General features: G+C 34.3%; 1 protein-coding gene across 4 annotated transcripts in view; it reads right to left on the reverse strand.

Moving 5' to 3' along the window:
* The window catches only part of ERBB4 (erb-b2 receptor tyrosine kinase 4), a 1,160,906-nt gene that overhangs the window by 547,586 nt on the left and 590,842 nt on the right, over nucleotides 1-22,478 (reverse strand). For all 4 annotated transcript variants that reach the window (XM_007966140.3, XM_007966143.3, XM_007966144.3 and 1 more), the window contains exon 3: nucleotides 10,668-10,854. In XM_007966140.3, coding sequence (XP_007964331.2) covers nucleotides 10,668-10,854 — 187 coding nt within the window. The remainder of the gene's footprint in view (nucleotides 1-10,667; nucleotides 10,855-22,478) is intronic.

Raw genomic sequence — 22,478 nt, forward strand, 5'->3', positions numbered from 1 at the left:
AACAAAGTTTAAGAAAAACTCCCCAAATAAGTATTTTTCTACCTTTACACTATATTTCCATCTCTTTCTCCAGTAGAAGTGATAAATCAGCTAGATCTCAAAGGAAAACAAAAACAATAATTAAAGTTTCCTGGTTAGTAACATTTGTTATGCCAAAAAGTGTTGGGCCATGCAAATTCTCATTTATCTACTTCCTGATAGATACAGATAAATGGAGAATTCTATTCATCATTTACGAAACATTGACCATTTTTCTTGTAATCTATTTTATATACTTCCACAGTATGCAGTTTCATCATTACAATAGCTATGCTATAATTCTAGGAAAATAATAAGAGGTATATTTAACTTCTGGCCTATTTGAATGTTACTATATTGTATTAATTCTAAAACACATACATTTTTGGATCTAATATCTTTAATATCCTGATTCCTTGTACAATCTTCTACATTTATGTTGGTGATTTTACTTTTTCTCTTTTTAGAAAGTGTGGACTACAAACAACAACAACAATTTGTTTCCTACAATTGCTGATGACTTAAATTTGTTGAAGTATGGCAGATAGCTATTTGAGAAAACATTTTATAAAAGGACTTTTTGTGTTACCTTGTTATTAAATAAATGCTATATTTAAAAAAAAACAAAAACAAAAACAAAAAACTTTTAACAAGAACTAGAGAGTCCTAAAGATAATGGGCAGTGTCTATTCCAGAAATAATTCTTAACAGATTTTTCAGAATACTAATAATAATCTTCTATTAACATTTACGTCTTTCAGTGAAACCATTTCAGAGACAGACTTTATCTAATAGTCTGCTCTCACGTTGCTGCAAACATACCACCCATGATGAGGTAATTTATAAAGATAAGAGATTTAATTGACTCACAGCTCAGCATGGCTGGGGAGGCCCCAGGAAACTCACAATCATGGGAGAAGGGGAAGCAAACACATCCTTCTTCACAGGTCAGTAGGAAGTGGAATGAATGAGTGCCCGGAGAAGGGGGAAGCCCCTTATAAAACGATCAGATCTTGTGAGAACTAACTCAGTATCATGAGAACAGGAAGGGGAAAACCAATCCCATGATCCAATTATCTCCACCTGGTCCCTCGTATGACACGTGGGGATTATGGGAACTACAATTCAAGATGAGATTTGGGTGGGAACACAGCCAAACCATATCTCTTTGAGATCTATTTCTAATTTAAATAGATGCTTCTACTGTGGAAACTAAAGGTAAAAGTAAAAAAATTCATTTTTAAAGTGTCATTTTTCTGACCAACGGAAAACCCAAGTCACAGCAGCTTAAAACATATTTAGAAGCAATGCATGTTATCCAGAACTCTGCTGACTCAAATACAAAACATAGTTAGGTCCCAAATCATAAATGACACATTCTGCATTCTACAATTTGATGATATAAGCCTAACATGCTTTCAATAATTATAAAAATACACTGTGTCTATTTTTTTAACCAAAATCAAACTTCTCCTAAAAAAATAATAAATCATATTTATTTCCAGAACTGCATGTAATGTTCAATATGTACATCATAATTTAACTTTTATAATCATCTTACAACTGAGCGTTCTCGTTATGTTCATTTGAAGATGAGGAAACTGAAGTTTATAAAGTTGAATCACTTGCCTCAGAATAGAATTTGACTCAGGGAGCCCAGATTCTGAGCCTGTCTTGTGATTCTCCATGTTATTCTGCTTGTAAGTCCTTGCCTGCTGGATTGGATTTAGTAAAAGTGTAGTCCCTTTAGTGCTGCACTGTCCAATATGATTGCCATTAGCCAAATATGGCTGTTTAAATTAAAATTAATTAAAATTAGATAAAAATAAAATTCACATCTTCATTCATAGCAGTCTCATTCAGAGGACTCAACAGCCACATTTGGCTACTGGCTCCTCTGTTGTGTAGCACATATTGAATATTGCTATCATCCCAAGAAAGTTCTATTGGACAGTGCAGCTTTTGAGAAGAAAACAGATTAAAATGGGGCCTCCTGACTCCACACACATGCTTGACTATAAAAATAATAATAATAATTGGCTTCACATGGCAGATGGAAGGTAAACAATTGTCAGAAATATAATATTTACTGAGAGAAGACAGGCACGTAGAGATAATTTAGAATAGCTCATATCTCAGCACAACGACTTGAATGTACAAGTAGAACAAAACAAAGCTAGTAAGTATTTGAATTGACATTACTTTCCAAAAGAATCCTAAATTTTTAGCAGTAAAATTAAGTCTATTAATAAATGTTGGTGCATTACAGCTAAGAGTTTAGCAAGCTTGATTTTTAAAAAGCCATAGTTGAATCACAGTGGCTATAGAATGAGTAATAGATTAAAAAAATCAAATTCAGTATTTACAATATTGTTGTATTGTATGTTTGCTTGTATTTTATTGTCAACTTACCATTCATGATATATTCAAGTATTATACAATGATCAAAACAAATTCTTTCTAAAATACAACCTTAAGACCTATTGCTTAAGCTTGGATTGTTTACATTTTTCAGCCAATTTAATGGTTCACTGACTATAGTTTTGCCTGAAGAAATTGTCTTAAACAATTTTTGGGAGTGACATAATATGAAGAACGGGTAAACAGATCTAGATTCCAGCACAAGGTTCACCTGATTAGCCACAAGACCTTTGGCCTGGTTTTCTTAGATGTAAAATTATAATAAAGATATCTGCAAGGTCAGCATTACAGGGCTGTGTATGAAACAGATTTTTTGAAAGGAAACTGAAAGCATTTTGCAAAGTGTAAACTTCTATAACATATGGGATATTACAATTATCGTGCCTTTGGTAAACGTTGGAAGAGAACAACATGTAGCCTCATTTCTGAACTCTGAGGGTTTTAGGTTCTGCCAAGCTTGAAGCTGCCTCCTCTGACTAAACTTGATGACATATTTACATACTTTAAAAAACTGCCATAGACATCTGTCAGAATTAGCATGCACTCTTCATTCCCTCTAAAATATAGATTTGGTGACTGGGCACGGTGGCTCATGCCTGTAATCCCAGCACTTTGGAAGGCCAAGGCAGGCAGATCACAAGGTCAGGAGATCGAGACCATCCTGGCTAACATGGTGAAACCCCGTCTCTACTGAAAATACAAAAAGTTAACAGGGCGTGGTGGCGGGTGCCTGTAGTCCCAGCTACTCGAGAGGTTGAGGCAGGAGAATGGCGTGAACCCGGGAGGTGGAACTTGCAGTGAGCCCAGATAGCACCACTGCACTCCAGCCTGGGCGACAGAGCGAGACTCTGTCTCAAAACAAAACAAAACAATAGATAGATAGATAGATAGATAGATAGATAGATAGATAGATAGATAGACAGAGAGAGAGAGAGAGAGAGAGAGAGAGAGAGAGAGAGAGAGAGAGAGATTGATTTGGTTTATTCCCAAATAGTATTCTTACTGTTACAAGTCCTCTGCCATGAAATCAGAAAGTGCAACAATCCAGTGATTCTGGTCCCAGCATTGCTGTGCCTCCCTTGGTAACTGGGGATAGATGCAGAGAATTCTGCAATTCTTTGCAGTTCAGGGTCTGAAAGCCAGATGAAGCTAATGTCCTGGGGTAAGGGTGGAGAGGTGAGTACTCTGACATATTTCCTGTTTTCGTCAGAGCAAAACAATGGACTCATGGTTCTATTATAACCATTCACTTTCTAGTACTACATTTGGGACTCTGAAGAGCAAAGATTTTCCTCTTTTTCTACACACCAAAGCGAACACGCATGTTTCCTCAATCAATGAGCTTTAAGCAATGGGGTTTGTCACCCTTATACGGTTTTTTTTTTTTTTTTTTTTCCTCCTTAGGATATATAAGCTTCCTCTCTTATGGAAGGAAAAGTACAGATTTTAGTGCATCTTAAGAAAAAGTAAGAATGATCACAAAGGTTTAAGATTCCAAGTATGGAAGTTTCCTGAGAGATTCCATAATGCTAGGCTTCCCCTAATATTTTCTAAAGGATGTTCTAGGGATTAAATAGAATGTTCTTCAAAGAGTGAGGCATCTTTAAGATTCCTGAAGGGGTCATAAATTAAGGGAGTTGAATTATATGCCCTGAGCAGATCATCTTGCCAGTCATGACTGACAACATGTGAGCAGAGGAGAAAGGATGATTCTATTCCCTGAACACCCAACTCCACCACTTATTTTGGCTTATTTCTCCTCAGATTTCTCTCGTTATTATCTCTGATTCTTGGTACAGCAGGAGGAGAAATTCTCATTTCCCCTTCATTCAGTTCTATAAATCCACTCATCAGCTCTCTGAAGAATCAGTTGTCTGAGCATAAGTCCCAGCAAAATTTGCTGAAATGGCCATTATAAATCTCTGATCCCTTAATTATAACATTTCCTCTTTTCAAATATATGTTTCTATGTACTGACATAAATACATTATTGGAGTTCTCATTTTTCTAGTCAATACACAGCCTGACATGACAAGCAAACAATGCTCTTTAAAACACTGATGAGAGTATCATTTCCAGAAATTGTGGACCTGATCTAAAAACTGACTCTTTCCAAAGAACGTGCCACTCTTTTCACTGATTCTCTCTGACTCATGCAAGCTTCACTATAGATTAGTTTTGATCTAATCATTTTCCAAACAATTTATCCTGAAGCTAAGAGTATTCTTAGATTTTTTTTTTTGGCTGCAAATATCACAATATGCTGAATAGACCTTCTAATGTAAACATTTGTAGTACTTTTGTTAAACATTCTGTTTAACAACAATCCCTGAACTAGCCTGGTTGAATCCACTCAAACATTACCAAGACCTTTCACAGGGTAGTTGAAGAATGCTTAGCAACTCTCATGTAAGAAAAAGAACTCAGAATGAATATGTCTCTTGTGTAGGTCAAGACAAATGTCAGGGCCAATGAAGGATGAAACATGATGATGGAGATTTGAAATGAAGGGCTGGGGCAACAGGTGCTTGGCATGAAACACTGAAAGACAGGAGAGAAGTGCTGTGAGGTAGCGAAGCTAGCACTCTTCCTGAGAGTAGACAAAGGCCAGTCTCGGGCTTCTCATCACCAGAGAAACAGATCTTATGCACAAAGTAGTTAGAAGACACACTGAAATCTGGAACACTTTTTTTTTTTGTCTAAACAGGTCACACCCAAAGCCCCAGGGAAACAATAGGAAACTATCCAAATACGCAGAAACAAATACAATTGTTTCAATGTGGTGAAACAAGGGAAAACTATAAACAAAACAGATACAAGGAAAGAACACTAAGATTTCTAAACACCCCCAATGTGAAAGATGCTTTAATTGACAAGTTCCCTGCTTTCTTTCTTTAACGCTCATTACAACACTATGAGGTGGAATTTTCTTCACAATTTTCAAGATAAAAAATCTGAGTCTCAGAGAGACACCCAGACTGTAGGTGGTAGGCCAGGCATTTGCACAGAGAACTTTTCTGATTTCACAATTGCACATCACTCTATGACATATACTGAGTCAATGACAAGTGACTTGTCCTTTTTGACATTAGGTTATCTATTTGACCATTACTGAATAATGCCAAAGAAGCTTGAGAGAGTTAAATGTGAAAAGGTACTACGTTACTTTGATGTACTATTTTAATTAATAACTTATGCACATTTGAAGGCAGACATTCAAGTGTGATGTTCAGATATCACCTCTTTCGCATTTTACATCATTTAGATGTTGTAGTTTCTGGATGGAGTATTTTATTTATTTATTTATTTTGGGACAGGGTCCCTCTGTGCCACCCAAGCTGGAGTGCAGTGGCGTGATCATAGCTCACTACAGCCTCAAACTTTCAGGCTCAAGGGATCCTCCTGCTTCAGCTTCATGAGCAACTGGGACCACAGGCGTGCGCCATCAAGCCTTCTATTCTATTTTTCATCTACCAGAATCCAGCAAACTTCATATATTATTTTCATTACTATTGAGGACTTCTAGGAATAACTGTGGTATTTTACTTTTTGTTTTAAATTTTTGTTTGTCCATACCTCAAATAATAATCTAATCAAGATGACCCAGTACACAGTTAACAAAATGATTTCAATGTCCATAAAATACCAAATAAAGATGAAAACATGTGAATGTGTTGGTCTGAAAATATGTAGAGGGTTCAGTTAATTTTTAAAAAACACCAATTGTACTTTCGTATCATCCCAAATATCACTTCCTCTAAAGATATTCTCATAATTTATAAAGTGAAAATTCAATTATTTAAGGTGAAATTTAGTGTGATAAATATATGTATATGTGTATTAAATTTGTACCTAGGTTATCATTCCATATCAAGATCAAACTACATGTATCTATTTTATATGGATACAAATAAAGTAGATATGAACTTAAGCATTTATCTTTCCTTTTAAGATATAAACAAAATAGATATGAACTTAAGTGTTTATCTTCCTGTTTGGGATATAAATAGAATAGAATTAAACTTAAGTATTTATGAAAGATTCCTTTATATCTACAATATAAAATGTAGATTAAATTATATCATATTACCAACAATTAGTAACAGATGAGGTGATTTTATAAATTGCAGAAGGGAGAAATTAATAGTGGGTTTTATGGCCCATATAATTCCTTTTAGGGTTTGGCCAGACTAGTGACTAAACAAGTAGAAGCTTATAGAATTAATTAAGATTGTATATATACTATTAAATGTTGATTTGAATAGAAATGTTTGGTTAAGAAAGAGGTGATTTAAAAAAGTCAGCAGGACATCCTCATCAAGAGTGACTAATAAGAACCACAGCCATGGGAAAGCGACCTTAATGGAAGACATGGTGTCTCCTGTCCTGATATGGACTTCTCTGATGCAGTAGGGACCTTCCCAATGGCCTCAAGATATAGATGATCATATGCCTGAAGGGATGCACTGATGGAAGTATAAACTCTCCACTGGCAAGAAAAAAGTAAGACAGTGTTAACAGGACACCTAGACCTAGAGTATTCCAATATAAGTTCCTCAGTCCTTCACAGATTGTGTGGCCTATTTTTAGTCTAGGCAACTGCCTCTTTTCCCCTCTACTCATCGTCTACCCTATGCATACTGGGAAATGTGAGAAGCAGCAGTAAAACAAATATTTCTGCTTGGCCAGAAAAATAGGTTTAAATCCATTTATTGCCTCGGGTACAACCAACATGAAAGTATGTAAGTAAGATCTGCAGTAAATTTTTAGGCCATGCAGCAACTTTTGGTGGACATCAAGCTAATTAATAGGAATTTTTAATGTGGGAATTAATCTGTATATGTCTCAGTGACATCCAACCATTAACTGGTGTATAATGACAGTCTTCGTGTTAACTAAATATCTCTGTTACACAAAGTTTGCAGAAAGCTAATGTGCTGTTCTGAACACATACTATTCTAATATCAAACAGTGAAAAAGCTTTCAGTAGAAATGTAAACCATATACAAATATACACAAAAGAACTCTTAAAGTCTTCACCTCAAAATTCTTGGTTACAACACTCTGTGCACTTCCCACCCCCATAATTCTTACTGGTTATTTACCTTGTTGAAAGTACTTAAAAATAAAATTTCACTTAAGAAGAAAATTCATCATGAATTACTATTGCCTTTTTAATGATTTATCAATATATAAAGTTGGTATTTGGCAAAATGATTATAGAAAGATTTATTCCCAGCATCTTCCTTATCTTTAAGTCATTTTACACCCAAGTGGCTCTCCAGAATCCCCATGTGTTATTTTCATTTTCACCTGAACATACAGTGTATTTCTTGTCATGAAAGCAAAACCTTATCAGGTCCTGTCCCATCCCTTCCTTTCTCTCTGCAAGATGATAGATGAATAAAAATTATTTGCAGCAAATAACTGTGAAGAATTTAACTGGATATCATGCTACCATCTCTTGGTAACATACCATTAATTAGATTAGTGCTTCTCAAATTGTAGTAATCATCAGCATCACTACAGGGATACTTAACACACAAGTTGCTGGGCCCCACCCCCAGAGTTTCTCATTCAGTAGGTTTCAGGTGAAGCCCAAGGATTTGCATTCCTAAGTTCCTGGATGATACTCATGGTGCTGGTCCTCTAAGAACGGAGTTAAAAATTTAATACAGTATGGTAGATTAGGCAGTGAGAGTGAGGTATCCGACTAATCAGCAGATTTGCTATTTCCCCTCATTTTATACCAGGTATAAAAAATTAAGGCCAGTCCAGTAGCTCTGCCCTTAATAGAATATAAAAATGCTGTTCTAAAAGTTTTGCTTTGCATAACACAAAAACAAGCAACATAAAACAAATATTTTTCCAAAGCACAAAAACAATCTTACCTGAACTTAATTATGACACTTGTTTGTTGCTTTAATAGGGTTACCTAGAACATTTAGCCTTTTAAGATTTTGCCATAGAGTAAATTTTATCCCATATTCTTCTTCATGTGAACAGTTAGGTGTCTTCTGTCATTTCTTGCATATTCTTGCACACAAACACAATCATGCATCCGTGTAACTTCTGATTCTCACAATTGGAGTAACACTATCGATCAGAATACCTAAAGTTCAATGACCCTAGACTGTCTCCCTTACAGAATAATTTTGGCATATAGCAGTCAACCACCTAATAAATAAAATATCTGAAAAATGTCCATATTAGCCTAAATTTCTACCATTTTGTTGCACTTTCTTCAATTCACACTCAAAGAAATTAATACCTTTTGAATGAGTATCTATTTGTCTAAACAATCAGCTCATTTTCTTAATCATTTATTAATTATCCATTTGTACTATGGCAAAAGAAAATATCACAGCTTTCATGCAAAGTGAATAATAATATTCTTGAAATAATAGTGTTATATTTTGGTACGCACAAGTTGAACAACTGTCACAATCTTAAGTAATACAAGTTATGCACATACTCACTATGAGGTATGTTTAAATGTGGCGTAATTTTGATGGATTAAATAACTCTTTTAATAATTTAGTAGTACTGGTATTAAATGTGAAAATAAATAAGGGAACTATTTAAAGACAAATTCTCTATGTGGAAAGATTCCTCAAACAGCACATTTTATGGGATAATAACAAGATTCAAGTATTATAAAAAGTTTGAAAAGAAACTTATTCAATTTTTTCTTTAATATATTCAGAAGGACATCATGATGAAAACACAATGCTTCCTATGCAGGTTTTAACTGGATCGTATTACAGTATTTTTAGATTCCTAATTTCAATCATTCAATTGTTCTCTACACATTTCATTTCCAAAATTCTTTCTCCTATCATTATTTCTATATAAGTAGCAATTTAGTAAAAAACTCCATTCTTCAGTAAGAAAACTATCTTTGAAAGAAATAAAAGTGAAAATGTTGATGAAGGAATCTATAAATTCTGAACAATTTGCATTCACCATTATTTCATCAACTCTATAGCAATCATGTCCAAAATAAATAACACAATCAGTATTCCTTTATTCACCCAAAATATCCCAATTTTATCTCACATGTCTGGCTAACTATGAAGCTATGTCTAACTTAAAACTATAACTTTAATATCTACTTCAAATATAAGAAACAAATGATTTCAATATTCTGACAATATTCATCTTACTTTTTGTTATATTTTAAGGCCATATCTCTAAACTGTTTAATATTTCAATGTCAAGAATTATTACTACTTATTGGACTCAAAGTACATATAAAACCACTACATGTTTGGATGCAAAATATATTGATTATATTAATTTATAGTAAATTAAAAGTGAAAACTCCTTTATCCCACAGTGAGGTACTAATTATTCACTAATTAGCTTTTATTTTTTAAATTTATTTATTTATTTATTGAGATGGCGTTTCACTCTTGTTGCCCAGGGTGGAGAGCAATGGTGCAATCTCAGTAATCAATTCATTTTGATTACAGGTATGCATGAATAAAATTCATGATTAGAACCATTACACCAAAAAGCCTCCTACAAGGACTTTTACATACTCTGAGCTATGCGAACTGAAAAGTAACAGTGGGATGGCAAGAACCAGCTTACAAAATAAATTCCTATTGAGTGTTTTTCATAGAAGGATGATAATTTTAAGTTGCTTACATCATATATTTCCAATCTTAATGAGAAAAAACTACTCTGATGATCTGATGTTATTGAAGTATTCTGAGAAAGAATTGCTGATGGCATTTAGTGAGCTACTGAATAAGAGAAATCAAAACTGTATAAATTAGATATATTTTCCAAAAATAAGGTGATTGTGCAGAAAACTAAAGATTCATGGAAATAGATATAATAGCTTGGGTATTACTAAGCTCTATTCATTATTGCATTATTGTAAAGATTTGATGATATGGTCCACTGTTCACCTGAAACCACCAAACACAGCATGTTTCATATCTCAGTTTTCAGTTACAGAGCATTTCCAGAGTTTACTCCTGTTCAGCTGAGATACAGTATTATGGTATCCTTCACACTGCACTTACAAAATCTATAAATAAAAACAAGGGCATCACGGGGCATCATTGCTCATAAAATGAATAAATCACTGATATTTAAATGCCTTAGAGTGTTCCTTAATGTAACAAATATGACAGTAACCCTACATACACATTTTTGTGTACATTGCCTTATATTGATAATGAAAGCATATCTGCCATTATATATATATTCCTTACCTGTCAAGTTCTTTAATCCAAGTTCTTGAAGTCCAAAGTTTCCATCTTTTCTGTAGTTTAAAAATATTGCCAAGGCATATCGATCCTCATAAAGTTTCGTTCCACGAATAATGCGTAAATTCTCCAGAGGCAGGTAACGAAACTGATTAAGAGCCACTAACACGTAGCCTGTGACTTCTCGAACAGACTGAAAAGACACAAACACAAACAATTGTCTGTGTTATAAAACTAATTTGTCACTATGCATATGTAACAAGTTAGATTAAAATGAGTTATTAAACTCTAATTTTCAGTTTTTAGCTTAATACATTATTTTCCATATCATATTCTAAATAATTGGCTTCATAAAAAAGATCACAAAAGGTTAAAATCTCATTTGAACTACAATGTTGTAGTTCTTTTAAACAGTTATGAATGTGCTTATAGTAAAATAATGGATTTTGTTTATGAGACCTTCTTCATACCTGAGATTTGAATATAGTTAAATGAATAAGGGTCTTGCTTATCAACAGACTACAATAAGTTAAGGACACACAACCATCAGTCAGAGACTACATAAAACAGCAAATTGGTGAGCATAAGTAAAACAAAGCCAGTTAGTTTGTAAATTGTAGGATAGATTTAAAAAGGCCTTATTGGTGGTTAGTGCTATATTTATCAAATAACAATTGCCCTGTACATCTCCAGGGAACACAAACATAAACAACATGTATTAAAAGCAAGCTGTTGTGGCCGGGCGCGGTGGCTCACACCTGCAATCCCAGCACTTTGGGAGGCCGAAGCGAGTGGATCATGAGGTCAAGAGATCGAGACCATTCTGGCCAACATGGTGAAACCCCATCTCTACTAAAAATACAAAAAATTAGCCGGGTGTGGTGGCAGGCGCCTGTCGTCCCAGCTACTTGGGAGGTTGAGACAGGAGAATCACTTGAACCCAGGAGGTGGAGGTTGAAGTGAGCCAAGATTGCGCCGCTGAACTCTAGCCTGGTGACAGAGCAAGACTCTATCTCAAAAAAACAAAACAACAACAAAAAAAAAAAACAAAAAAAAACAAAAACAAACAAACAAAAAAACTACTTGTTGGCTATAAATTCATTCCAACCACATTTTTAATTTTTACTGCCCACTGTTTAAATTTACTCATGTATAATAAGTTAATTATTTGAAGGTTTGTGAGACATTTTAAAGCAAAACTGTCATGAAGAAAGCCTGAGTTGCATCTAAATATTAAGTTTTTTGATAAAATGATGATAGTTGTCAGAATTAAAAAAAAAAAAACTAAAAATGATACAAAAACACTCAAGTATTTGGTATTATTTTAACACCAATTTCATGTTATTCTAACTAACCCTTTTCATTTCAGACGCTCCAAGGCTCAGTTTTTGGTACTTTTTTCCCCCCTCTGTCTATTCTCACTCCCTTGGTGATCTTATTCAGTTTCAAAGTTGGTGATCTCCAAACATTTATCTCTATACTTTCCCCAAACTCCAGATTTATACCCAACTGTTTACTCACCATCCTTACTTGGATGTCTAGTATGATTTTCAGATACACCTATCAATGGCTGAACTCCTTTCTTCCCTCACCCCTCTGGCAGCCTTCTTCATCTCAGTTAAGGTTTTGCCATCTTTTCTGGCTTTCAGGCCAAAATTTCAGTCATCTTTGACTCTCCTCTGACACCCCGAGTGTGATCCATACTATTTGTTCTATGTTCAGAATGATCAGAAATTCAACTACTTTTTATGTCATCCATGGCTCCCACCTGAGCCATCATCATTCCTCATCTAGATTATTGTAATAGGTCTCCCTGTGTCTATTCCTGATCCTTATGGTGTATTCTAAATTCAGGCTAGCCAAGGTATTTTAAAGACATAAATCAAATTACAACACTTCAATGTTTAAAACTCTGAAACATCTCCTAAGTCACTGAGAGTAACAGACAAAATCCTTTTACTGATGCATCAAAATCTTCATGCTGTTCAGTGCAATAACCACTAGCCATATGTGGCTAGTGAGCAATTGAAGTGTAGCTGGTCTAAATTCAGATGTGCTGTAAGTACAAAATACACTCTGGATTTTGAAGATTATATGATTAAATGATAGCATTTGAGATAAATTGAGTTAAATAAAATGTATTATTAAAGTTAATATCAGTTGTTTCTTTTTACTTTCTTATTGTGGCAAAACAAACATTTTAAATTCTATGGCCTTACAATTCTATTAGACAGAACTACAGTATCTGATCTAGTCATCAGTTCTCTTTCACATGAAAATTATAGTTCTACCTTAAATTCTGCATTATGCCCTTAAAAATCTGAGTTTCCCTTCATCTTGTTATCTTCTTGGCAAACTCCCTCACTACCTTCAAGTTTTTGTTCAAATATCTCCTTCTCAGTTGAGGCCAACCCTGATAAACCTGTTGAACACTGTAGCCCCTACACTTCTACCTGCTTCAATTCTCATATTGTCCCCACTACTTCTTACCTTCTGCTATATCATATCATTCATACATTTATTAGATTTAGTATTGGTAACCTGTCTCTCTTTTTCCCAGAATATAGCCCTATAAGGTCAAGCACTTTGGTCTGTAAACTTATGTGTCTCATGTGACCAGGAGAGTGGCAGTAAACCAACAAGTATCACTCTTGTCCTTCTCTGACCACATCCTTCCCCACTGTACAAAGTCTGTGGAGTGAAGAAAAAGGCCCATTTACATTCTACACTCTCCCCTTCCAGACCCTGTGATCCCAGAATTTCCTTTGCAAATAACCTCAAGTCTTTATCCAGAAACTGTAATGTCATCTTCCCCAGTTCAATCCCCAGACAGCAGATTGTGCCACCAATGTGCATATATTTAGGAAGGAATGGGTGGTCCAGGTGTCAATGTGTGATGGGAAACTATACAGATCCTGGACATGTAGGCTAAAGTGTCCAAAAACTTGCATGTAAGACCTCTCACAATATATGCTAGAAGTGAATGGAGGAGAGACTGTAGACTGGAGCCATTTCTCTCCATGCCAACATATTCCTGAGGACTCCAAAAGTCCTAACATAGTACCTGGCCATCCAGGTTGTTATAAAGATGTGTCTGTCAAAATGGGAAAACATAACATTTTACTTAGTAATCTCTAGTTGGTTATAATAAACAATAAAATATGTGAGCCTCTATTCAGACTCTTCCCCCCCAGTCTCACAATTCTTAGGAATAAGCATACTACAAATAATCAATAGAAGAGCAGAATCCTAATGGAGCCAAAGTGGAGAGGAATAGGCAAGGCATACATGGAATTACTCATATCTGGCATCAAACTGGGAACTCTAAGCCACTATGAGTACTCCTAAGACAGTGAGTTTCTTGGAGTGAAGAGATAAATGCCTAGGACAATAGAAAAGAGTGATGAAACTCAGCAGTGATATGCATTGCTTGTACACAGCAATTTGTTTAAAATTGCACCACCTGGAAAAGTGGGGCTCTAGGGCTCTATAATTCCTCCTTCAAACACCATTCTAATGGTTGAACTGCTACCTCTTTGAGTGCCCTTATTTACCTCTTTGAGCTCTTCAAGAGAGACTATAAATACATTCTGACATCATATGGTCTGAAAAGTAAAATTCTTTCATTCATCATCACAAAGTTTTCTTTAAATGTGTATACAATAATTATTTAGTGATCTAGGTCACAATGATAAATGTGGTGATGGAGGATGTATTATGACTTTTTTGCCTACAACATGTCGTAAGATCCATCATTCCAAAACAGACTTATCATTAGCTTCCATCCCACTCAGGAAGTGTCTCTTCTTATCAAAAACTGTAAAAAGCCATTGGTTTATCTCGAGATGGGGAAACACATTTACAATATCAACAGAGAAAACACAGATGAAGCATACTTGGGTAAAAGAAGAGGTTTATTTGTAAAAGAGTAACATCATTAGTAATTTTTCAGTGTCACTTGGGATGGCATTTGGATCACATATTAACACAAGCTGCAAATAACCTGCAAATAATAAGGGCTCTAGAATGTGTGATAGGTATGAACCAAGAACAATGCTGAACATATAAAGAAGGACTAACTAATGCAGAAGAGGATGCTTCAAGTGCTCTTATCTACCAGAAAGAGTAAAATATAACTAAGAACATCTTTGTATTTGCATATTACTAAAGACATTTATATTTGAATTAATTGTGTTGTAATATTTATATACTTCTCATTCCAGGGTGTGTATTATATTATTCTTAGAGACATGTGTCTTATCTTCATGGAAGGTCAGATTACAAGCAATAGGTACTCCCTTATAAAGATTCTAGAACTGGAGGGATTTGCTGTTATAACTGAGATTCTAGTATCCAAAATAAGTCTCTGTCATTATTCATTCTGTTTATTACCCTTGCAAAATAGTATGCATAACTAAGCATTAGCCTAACAAATATCTTTTTATTATGTGAACTCTGGACATCATTCCATGTTAATGCTGAGAATGTATGTCCAAGTCATTTTGAACAAGGCCACCCATAAGTTGGTCCATAGTAAATTATTTTATGATAATGATAGTGAGGATCCTATTTATTTCTTTCTTACATCCCTTTCTCTGACCCAGAAAAATAATGTAAATAATAGAAAAAAAATATCATAGCAAATCTCTCAACCCAAGATGTGTTTCTCTAATCTTTTGTATGTAGAGGGACACATGGAACTGAAGCATTTTAAAAAAGAGTTACAGGAGATAAATACAAAAGTCTTATACCTAAAAGAACACATCCTGTCTTATTTTGGTCTCTGTTTTTTGGTGTTCATAGTCACATTTTCTCTATTCTTATAGTCTTTCTGTGAACAAATATCTTGAAACATCTCAAAAGGAAACTCCAGTGCAGATCATGAGCCATGTGTACTGATTACAAATAAAAACAATTAAAGGAAACGAGTTAATAATGATAGGAGTGCTTAATGATGAAAAAGAGTAAATAAAGTGGTTTGAGCCAATATTGGCAGATCTGGATAAAAAGTGAAGAGATATCTAGAAGTATAAATTACATGTTATAATGTCTGATAAGGCCACACAATCATGTTAGTTATCCATTGTTCCTCATCTTTCAGCTATCAGAAAAAAATCTGAGTAGCATAACATTTTCCACTGTTTTAGAAAATTTTAAGAAAATAAAAACAACTTTTAAACATATGGACTTATTTATGGGAAAGTATAATGGTAGGAAATGTGGGCTTGTCTGCCAGGCAAAGCTGGACTCCAAACCTAGCCTTTGTGCTTGCTAACTTTGTGGCTTCGATCAGGTTGCTTAATCTTATTGAGCCTCAGTTTCTTCATCTTTAAAAAAGAGATACCAATATTTCTATTATAGAACCACAATAGCAGTTAGAAGATATAAGAAAACTGGCTGACCAATAGCAAGTGTTTAACAGATGCTAAGTATTACAAATATTATCTCTGATAACAGCCAGGCAGATGTGGACAATCTGAGCAGAAAAAAAAATTATAATATCATTACGTAAGAACTGTTGCTTTTAATCTCTCTGTTATGTAACCTTTGGTACATTTATATCTTGCTTATGCAATTTGCAATTTATTCCTAAATTTCAGAAACAGTTCCTTATACTTATGTGTGTATATTATAGCCCTAAATTTAATAATGGCTATGAAATGGAATGGAATCGAAAAGTGGAAAGCAATGCTTAAGGTCTTTTTAGACATCATTTCCCATGGAAAATAATTTTATGAACTTGCTACTAAAACAAAACATTGTTTGAACAACACAATCATGATTTATGTACAAGGACCACAGTAGTAAACAAAAATTATAAGAATGCCCTAGGGGAGGGAGAGCATTAGGAGAAATACCTAATGTAGGTGACGGGTTGATGGGTGTAGCAAACCACCATGGCACATGTATACCTATGTAACAAAACTGCACGTTCTGCACATGTACCCCAGAACTTAAAGTATAATAAAAAAGCAAACAAAATAAAATAAAATCTAATTTCTGAGTTACTGGTGATGTCTTTGATATCAAATAAAGGTTTTTCTCAAAAAAAAAAAAAAAAAAAGAAAAGAAAAAAAAGAATGCCCTAGCAAAGACAAAATGCTGACTCTGGTTCTGTCTCAGTAACAGTTTAGTTCTAGAAATTCTGCCTACTTTGTCAACCAAAGAGTGAATACCCTCCTAAAGATATATCTTCCTCCTCATGGTGTAAGCTTCTGCTCAGTAAAACTGATTGACTTTCATTGTCAATGTTGGCTTCTATAGTTGTTTTGTTCAAGTAGTAAATACAATTGGATATTATTAAAGCCTTGAATGATTCAAAACTCTTCTAACTCAAGGGACAATTTGTTTTGCTTTACGAAATTTGATGAGTGAAATCAAAAGATATGGAACACAAAAAAATTAACTTCCTATACCATATTAGCAGTAAGTCTAGGAAAAAAAATCATGATTTTTAAAAATGACAAGAAATTTTACAACCATTTCTCCTGCATAATATTTCAGAGACAATGTGAAATCTGCAGTTATAAATCTGGAATTTTCAATGGATGTCTCTCACTCAAAGATTAGATGAGACTGTGCTGGCTCACCGGGTTATCCTTTTACCTCTAGGTCATTTCAGAAAAGTCAGTCTTCACTATTTCTAAATTTATGCTTCATTCCACAACTCTTTTAATAGCTTTTAATTTTTTCTGTATTTGACATAAATCCCTAATTCTTTTCTTCTTAGTTACTTTTTTAAAAAAATTGATCCTTATTAGAAATGAAGACTAGTTCCTTAAATGTTCCTTCGTTTACCTTAAGATTAAAGTGATTACAGTACTACACAATTCCTAAATATTTAATAAGTGTTTAGGAATGATTTTATGCACATTAAAAGTAATTATGTGTTCCTACCTATATATGTAAAACTTTTTACATACTTTTTACCTAGTTAGAAAAATTCCCAGATTTTTTCCTACTAAAATTATGCATCAAATCCATGTTTATTACATTTCTTTAAAATTAGCATCTCTTTTAAAATATACCTATCCATTTTTGTTAAAACCTTCTGTAATCAGTCAAAAATATCCAAATTCTTAACTTCTACTCCAGTGTCTTAAGAATTCATACACAATTAGATATTAACCACAAAAATATTAATACATTTCATCAGGTAAGAATCAACAAATATAATGTTGATTACCTAAGGTCTTGAAGTCAAATAAACCTGTAGTATTACAGAGAAAAGTAGGGAACAGAGAACTACGGTGGTAGAAAGTCCCTTCTGCTGGTAATGACTGCAGAATTTATGTGTTTTCTGACGGTGACAAATGTAGTAGCAGATTGTAGCCTCTCTATCAGTAAAGCTTTCCATTAAATTTCCCTAGGCAATTAATTTCTGTCCCTGCCCTTCACAGCACGTCTGAGAATATCTAAAGCAGAAAACATTCTTAACTATGACATAGTATTAAAAAGTTTACCAGAATAAAAGCACATTAATAAACACAGAGCAAACATTACGTATCCCTGCTGCTTGTAGAAATAGTATGTTTGCTTTGGAATTCTGCTTTCATTTTTCCCATTGTTCTTAATACTCCAAGTATTACTTAATACTCCTGGCAAGGAGGGACTCAAAGTCTCATCTAATTAGATTTGAAAAAACAAAAATAATGTGAAATGTCATATACTGACTGGAGTAGAGTAAAATTCATACTAATTACACACAGCATGAAATAATACTCAAGAGGTAGGAAACCTGATCAGGTCATCCCAACAAACTACTAACTTTCAGCCATTTCCAGCTAGTCTCTTTGGTGCTAGTGTTGCTATGAGTTCTACTTTCTAAGAATCTGCAGGCTATTTCAATCATCACTGGCCACTTGGCCAGCTCTCAACCCATGACTTCTTAGCAGTGAACACCTTGAGTTCCATTGAGAAAAGGACTACTTAGCTCACCTCCCTAGAATTAACCATATATTTTTGTCCTTTATATTTTCCTGAGCTGGGTGGAGAGTTAATCATCCCCCTTCAAATCTCCATATTCCCAGTTGATTCTTCATCTCCTGACCTTATCAAGACTATATTCCTGTATCATAGACTTATTACACAGGCGTTAGGTTTGTAAAATTAAATTAAATTGGCCCAAAGTTGTCTCTGTATCTTGAATTTCTATGCAGCAAACTGTGACCTAATTAGTAAGCACACTACAAACTAACTTAAGAGTATATTCTTATAACAAGTAGCTGAATCTCAGCCAATCATAGCAGAGAGGCCTCAGTCAATCACAGGCTACCAATTGATCACATTATGTCTAAATAAGGCAAATGCTAAGCTGTAACAATTTAAACTGTTTCTGCATAATACTTACTTGTCCATCTATGAATTCTGCCTGCTCACATTGCTGGGTGGGGATCTCTGAACCACTCCTGATCTGAGTGCTGCCCAATTCATGAACATTCTTTTCTTAAATAAACTCTGTCAAATTTAATTTGTATAAAGTGTTTCTTTTTAACAGATTACACAGACTAAGTTGGAAGCTTTGGTAGATTCATCTACATAATCACACAAAATTTCAATTGTAAGAGTACGTATTTCAAAAATTTCATAAGTCAAAGATTCTGTCATCTCTAAAGTGTGTGTGTGTGTGTGTGTGTGTATGTGTGTGTGTACTTGTTTTCTACATATTTATACAGGGAGGCTTATATTTTGAAGCCTGGATTTCAAATAGACATTTTAATAATCTTTAATAACTATTTAAAATATAATATTGAGTTCATTTTTTTTCCTATCAGATAAACACATTAAGCTCCAATGATTTGGGGAATTGACTTTTAACTGAAATTAGATACAATGCACAAATGCTAAAATAGCAAGAATGTTTGGAAACCTTTGAATTAAACTTTGTGTAGATATAGATAGAGCTGAAGTAAAAAGAAATTATTAGTTGTCGGCACTTTCGTACTGAATCAAAGCTCGTAATGTTTATTAATGTTGTCCATGTGATGATGAGTATTCTCCTCCACAGAGAGCCAAATTGGTTAGGAAAATGCAGCCTAGTGATTACATTTGGGTTCTGTAGTCTCACAATCTTAGTTTGATTGCTGTCTCCATCACTTATTTACCTTGCACAAATTATTTAATATTACGTTCCTGTTCTGCAAAATAGGAAAAATCTCTGCTAAATGCTTAAAAGTTGAATCAACAAAAGATAATCAATTTCATCATATTATCATTAGTGCAATTATGGGAAATATTTGTAATATAAGGTTAGGAATGGTAAATAATATATAAGCACAAATATTTAATATGAAAATTGATTAAACAATTGGTACTACATAGTACATAAAGATATAAATTCAGTCAGACTGTCTATTGTTGGCTAAATATGACCATTCCCTAAATTTATTCATGTATATATTTGTTTGTTTATGAGACGGATTCTTGCTCCATTGCCCAGGCTGGAGTGCAGTGGTGCGATCACAGCTCACTGCAGTCTTGAACTCCTGGGTTCAAAAGATCCTCCCGCCTCAGACTCTTGTGTCTATGATTACAGCTACACACCACCACACCAACCTAATTTTTTTTTCCAGTAGAGATTGGGGTCTCATTATGTTGCTGTGGCTGGTTTTGAACTCCTGGCCTCAAGTGATACTCCTACCTTTGCCTCCCAAAGTGCTAGGATGACAGATGTGAGCCATTGTGCCCAGCCAAACCCCCATAATGTGTATGCTGAAGTCCTAAGCCATACTACCTCAGAATGGGACTGTATTTGGAGATAGGGTTTTTAAAGAGGTAATTAGGCTAAACTGAGATTATTAAGTTGGGCCCTAATCCAATATGACCAGTGTTTTTTAAAACAAGAAAAGATGAGGGTGCAGACATGACAACAGAAAAGACCATGAGAAGACACAGAGAGAAGCTAGTCATCTACAAGCCAAGGAGAGGGATCTCAGAAGAAGCCAAAGCTGGAGACCCCTTGATCTCATAATTCCAGCTCCAGAATTGTGAGAAAATAAATATCTGTTGTTTAAGCCACCCAGTCTGGGGTACTTTGTAATGGCATTCCTAGCAAACTAAAACACTGCCTAAGTTCACATCCTAGCTTTTAGCAGTATTATGTTGGGTAAATTATTTAACCTTTCTGTGTCTCAGTATCTTTATCTGTAAAATGGGGATGTTAATGTCTCCAAATCCTAGGATTATTTTGAGAAGTATATCTCTACAACTTGCTTAACAAAAGGTCTGGCTCATAGCTATCCCTCAGTATTAGGTTTTATTGTTTTTCTGAATCCAGAACTCTTCTTCAATATGTTCCCTGTGTTGCACAGCATATTTAAAACTACATTTTTCTATTTCTAAAGGAATAACTACACATCACCAAAGTTTAGATGAGAAAACTGCTTGCTAGCATTTTAATGTACAATTGAGAGTGACAGTTTCATGTCTGAGGTCTTTTATAAATGTGATGTTTCCCCATTCAAAATTTAACGAAAGAAAATGGGCCTCTATGAAATTATGGCTGAAAACAGCTGCCTCTGTTGAAAAGCATATGGGAAATGCCCTTTGAGGATGCAGAAGTTAGAGGTGACTGCTTCTGTGACTAGTCTGTTGTTATTTTTAAATGAAAAGGATGAGCAATCTCAGAAATAAGAGAGCCAAAGTATCAGGCTTGGATTTGACAAGCCTGCCAAGATACACTTCAATATCTGTCTAAATATTTGGCCATAAAAAAACACAAAACACAGCCTTAATTAATTTATAAAAAACCAAATATTTGCTTTAGTCATCTCCTCTAGTGACAACAAGGTCTGATGTTACTTATGATGCTCTTAATATTAAATTCAAACATACACAATAGGCATTCTATTGATATCTGTGGATACAATCAGGACTACAAATATAACAAAAATTGAGGCCAAGGACTTGTAGACAAGCAATTTAAATGTTTTTCTTATTTAAGTATCCTTATGCACGTCACAAGTTTCTAAGCAGCTATTTACTACTTCAAATAGTACAAATTTTCAAATAATTACATTAACTTATATTAATTAGTGTTTTCAGTGTGTGAGGCATTCTTATGTCTTCTGTCACCTACTGGTCAAATCACTCTGAGTATTACCTCTGTTTTATAGATGAAGTAACTACAGTGAAATAACTTGCCCAAAGTCACATAGACAAAAGTGACGGAGGAAATATTAAAACAACAACAACAAGATCTCTCTTATTCCCAAGATCAAAATCCCAATCTGTTTAAAGTATTTTTTCAAAAAGTGGTACCAATTTCTTCCTTGTTTAAAGTACTATCCATGGCAACATGGTCTAACATTTTGATTTGAGAATAACATTCTCTTTCTAAGGTTTCTTTATGACAAAAATATTAACTAAGAAAGAGTATTTCTCAAAAGTAACTGCAGCATAATTCAGATATTTATAATTGGAAAATCTGCTAAAAAAAAAAAAGTACTTTACCCTAAAAGTCTTAAAATCAGCATTCTCTTAGGTGCTTTCTCTTAGGTGCTAGCGAACCTTTTCAAACAGATGTATAGAATCAAATGAGATTCTGTGCATAAATTAATAATGCAGATACAACCAAACAATCCTAATGTAAATGTATTTTTAAATTTGCACTTGACTTTTCTTCCTCAAAAAATTCTTTAAGTCTCTATGCTTTCACCCTCATTCACCCATCCGTCCATCCATCCATCCATCCAGCCATCCATCTATTCATCCATCCATCCAATTATCTATTCTACAACTGTTTATTGTCCACCTACAATTTGAAAAACATTGTTCAAGGTTCTGGAGACACAGTGGTGAGAAAAATAGACATGGTTC

Source organism: Chlorocebus sabaeus, chromosome 10 (genome assembly GCF_047675955.1).
Source record: "Chlorocebus sabaeus isolate Y175 chromosome 10, mChlSab1.0.hap1, whole genome shotgun sequence".
Taxonomy (NCBI): Eukaryota; Metazoa; Chordata; class Mammalia; order Primates; family Cercopithecidae; genus Chlorocebus; species Chlorocebus sabaeus.